General features: G+C 33.1%; 1 protein-coding gene across 5 annotated transcripts in view; it reads left to right on the top strand.

Annotated features, from left to right (window-relative positions):
• STAG2 (stromal antigen 2) overlaps positions 1-2306 on the top strand; it is a 171303-nt gene extending 168997 nt beyond the window's left edge. For 3 of the 5 annotated variants that reach the window (XM_023508120.1, XM_023508122.1, XM_023508123.1), the window contains one exon: positions 384-694. In XM_023508120.1, the coding sequence (XP_023363888.1) occupies positions 384-407 (24 nt within the window). In that variant the 3' untranslated portion in view covers positions 408-694. Of the gene's footprint in view, positions 1-383 lie in introns of all 5 variants that reach the window. The other 2 variants (XM_023508121.1, XM_003801894.2) reach the window with 1 other exon arrangement.
• The last annotated feature ends 1828 nt before the right edge of the window (positions 2307-4134 follow it).

Below are 4134 nucleotides of genomic sequence, written 5' to 3' on the forward strand. Positions count from 1 at the left end.
GTATATGGGGCTAGTACCCTACCCACTGAGCCACAGGCACTACCCTGCAACTTTCTTAAACTCTTTCCAGTGAACCTGTGCAAATGCCTATATTGAATATATTATCCATGCATTAGGGTCGTATATAAACATAATCAAGTCAAGGTTGCTGTGCTTAGTTATATTTGTCAGGTAAGTAGCATCTTGATTAGTCCTAATGTTATTTTATTTTATTTATTAATAGTCAATTTTAGGTATCTGAAGAGAGGGGAAGTTTTCAAAGTGATTTTATTAGCATGTTATTTGACTTAATAAAGTATTAATGTGGTATTTACAGATCTGTATTACAAATAAATGTATGGCTGTTTTAATGATATTTCCCCCCCCTTTCTCTCTCTCATTAGGTTCTTGGAGTGTCAATGTTTTAATACCAGTACATAATTAAATCTGTGATGGAATCATTTTCTAAGTGGAAGAGGAAATTTTAAAATAAAGTGTGGTTGATACAGTGAAATTCTGTACAGATTTTTCTCTAAGGAGAATATGACATGCTTATGCTTTCCAAGATCAAGTGTATTGAGGGGCAGTTTTGTTTGCCTGAAAAAGTAAAGGACAAGTAAACAATTTGATGATAAGCTACAGTTTTTCTTAGAAAGTAAATATTTTATTTATGCGCTGTTAGTTGGCTTTTAAATCAATTATTTCATGCTTTTTTAAAAAAATAACAATCTGAAGAGGCATTTGGTACAGATACGAATTCTCTCACATTTATTTACTGGTTGTACTAAATAATGATGGCCTCTGCTGGATTTTTGTTTACATCCAAGAAACAATGTTAAGAATGAATTTATCCCTCCACCCTGAAATTGTAGGATAGAATTGTTTTTAGCATTCTAAATTTAAATGCTTAAAACATCAATCAACAAAACTTTGTTTTAAATATTGTAATTGTGGAGAAAAGTAAACTTATAAGCAGAACTTTTACAATTTTTTCATCTAAAAGTATTTTAAGATATTTTTAAAATCCAAGAGCTTCTCTATACTTTTCAGAAATATCCAGATGCAGTGAACTGCCAGAAGGTAACCCATCTCAAACATGCTTATCCCATTATCAACCCTGAAAGTTTGCTTGTCCTTTAAGATAAAAATGTAATGTTGTGATACTCCTTCCAGTAGTGCCACTGTATTTTGTCTCCAAATAAAAGAAGCTTATTGTAGTATGTTTGCAGAAAAATTCTAAACAAAAATTATACAGCTTATTAGAGTGTGGGAATAGGGATGGATCTAAATTTTAAATAAAATTATATATATATATAAATTGGTGCTGATTTTATAATTGCGCAGTTTGTTTAGTTTTTTCTTACTTTTAAATTCCAACTTAAAATTATGAGGTTTCAGAAATATATTGAAAGTTTAACAATGTTTAAAAATAGAAAAGCATGAGTGTTCATGCTTTAAAATGATTTTTAAATTTGTATTTTATATTGTTTTATCTATCTGTCTTTGCAAGCAGTCTTCAGGTTAAAGATACTTCTAACAGGTTACAGTACATTTCCTCTGTATGTAAATTAGATGGGATAATAGAATTCATAACCCATAATATTCTTTGAAAGCTAAGCTTTAAACTTCATTTTATGTCCTTTCACAAATAAATTAGTTTAAAACAGAAAGTGGCTACTTGCCATTTTGACATCAACTCATTTTGCGAGGCTTAGGCAGCTAGACATCGTTTAAAACAAAATATTAACTTATATTACATGTGTATCTATCTTTTGTCAGTCGTCTCTCAGTTCTTGAGGTATATTATTTCAATCATTCCATGCCTTAATATGCTTGCAATACAAGAATATCTTCAGATGGGTGAATACCAAAAGGCTTTCAGTTTTTAGAGTCAGAAATCAACAAGCATTGGGCTGTGGTAGCCAAAAACCATAGGTTAGCTAAAAGATCATGATAAAAACAATTATTTTATTAAATCATGGTTAATAAAAAATGAAACCAGACTTGTCTAACATATTTTCCATCAACAAATATTGTTATGTGCAAAAGTATTGCCTATGTTGTTTTACACACCACTGCATTTACTAGAACTGCTGAGAGGACTGTATATATGATTTTTAAACCTAAGTTGATTTTTTTCTCACTCTTGAAAGGAGTACTTCTTTGTGAAAGCAGTTCTTACAGCTTTGTTTTCAACCAGCTAAAAATGTTTTATATATTACTCTAACCTGTTGTCCTCCACATTCTATTGTCCTAATTGTACTGTTTTCTGATTTGTATTTATGTCTTGAGACAGTAACTTTTTGAATAAAAATAAACCTACAGTATGTTGTATGTTTTTATCTCTTGTAATCTTGGGGGGAGGGTGGCTATAAATGGTTTTCAGATTATATCTATTATTACATATTTTAATGTGTTTGAGAATAATTTATAGAGGACAGCACTATATAATATTTTTAATAAATCATATATTTTCAAATGAGACTAAATCCCTAATTGGGCTATTCCTGTAACTATTTAACTTTTATTTGCTTTGAGTTAAACACACTGTGAAATGTCTGCATTCTTCATGTAGGATATACATTTGAGTGCTTCCTATGTGCTAGGCATGTGTCAGAGGTCCCTCTCTTATAGATCAGTGGAGTAAAACATAAAATAATCAAACTTATAATAAGTGCCAGGTAGGAAACTAACAGAGTATACTGAGTTAAGAGAATGAGAGAGGAGAAACCTATGTTAGATAAGGGGCTTTTGACATGAAGGCAAAAGCCAAGATTTGAAATAGAATTTACTAATTGAATTTGTATTGAAAATTTTTCCTGCAATGTGTAATCGATATTTGCACTGTACTTTTTAAAAGAAATGCACATTAGTGTAACATTAGCACATTATTCATTTGAGCTTATTTGTAAATCATGTTTAGAAGAGTTGTCTTCTGTCATTGGTTTTCAAAGCTGAAATGATACCTAATAGCTGAGCACTAAGTTTAAACCATTCACATGTAGTAACTCATTAAGATGTATGCTATTTTTTGCTCTTGCATTCCCCCCTTCCCCCTGTTTTTTAGCAATGCAAGAGGAGATGAGGAAAATGTACAGAGAAGTTAAAATACTTTAGGCAAGGTTACATAGCCAGTAAATAATAGCTCTGGTATTCAAGCCCAGGCAATCTGGCTACATTAAATCCCAGGAAGTATTGAAACTATTTGGTACATAGAGATAACATCTATAATTACACATAGATAAAATGGCACATTGTTCATTGTACTATAGTGCATATATATATTTTTTAACTTTTAAGGAGTCCAGCTGGCTATTGAATTGAGAGATGAGTAAACATTGTCCTAAATATGCTACCCAACTGGCTGCTATGAAGAAAGAATGAATTAAATCTGAACCTGAGCCCATCAGTAGTTACGTGTTAATAGTTTTTAAAGTTGGGAGTCTGGGGAAGAAGAGTAAGATAACCTGGAAGAGATGTCTTTAATGTTCTTCCACAAAGGGAACTTGGAAGGATTTACATGACTGGGTACCATATCAGATAGACTATCCCTGGTAGTTGTAATGATTCAGCAGAAGAAAATGAGCGGATAAAGCAGCATAAGAAAGCTCTTTGGGGGGAATTAGGTAATGAAGTTCAAGCATAACAAAATTAGCAAATCTTGCCTGTGTCCTAGCCAACGTGGGTAGAGTTTGAAACTAGCCTGAGCCAAGAATGAGACCCTGTCTCTACTAAAAATGGAAGAACTAGTATAGTCCCAGCTACTTGGCAGGCTGAGGCAAGAGAGTGGCTTGAGCCCAAGAGTTTATCAGGTTGCTGTGAGCTAGGATGCCATAGCACTCTACCCAGGGTGACAGAGCGAGACTCTGTCTCAAAAAAAAAAAAAAAAGCAAATCTTAATATCTACAGTGTGCTTGGCCTTGGGCTAGCTGCTGCCTAACCCAGTGACAGAAGGCAAACACCAACAAGACAGACTTAATTTTGAAATGGCTTACATACAGGTCTGCTGGGTATTGGGATGCATTTGCAAAACTAATAAAATGAAGTAAGTTAAATGTTTTTATTGGGTGTAATGGGAGCACAGATGAGGGGCACAAACAGTGGGTGTGCTTGGGGACCTTTTAATACTGAGACTTGCTGAATCCCCCCTAAACA

Source organism: Otolemur garnettii, unplaced genomic scaffold (assembly GCF_000181295.1).
Source record: "Otolemur garnettii isolate 467f Iridium unplaced genomic scaffold, OtoGar3 scaffold00224, whole genome shotgun sequence".
NCBI classification, from domain to species: domain Eukaryota; kingdom Metazoa; phylum Chordata; class Mammalia; order Primates; family Galagidae; genus Otolemur; species Otolemur garnettii.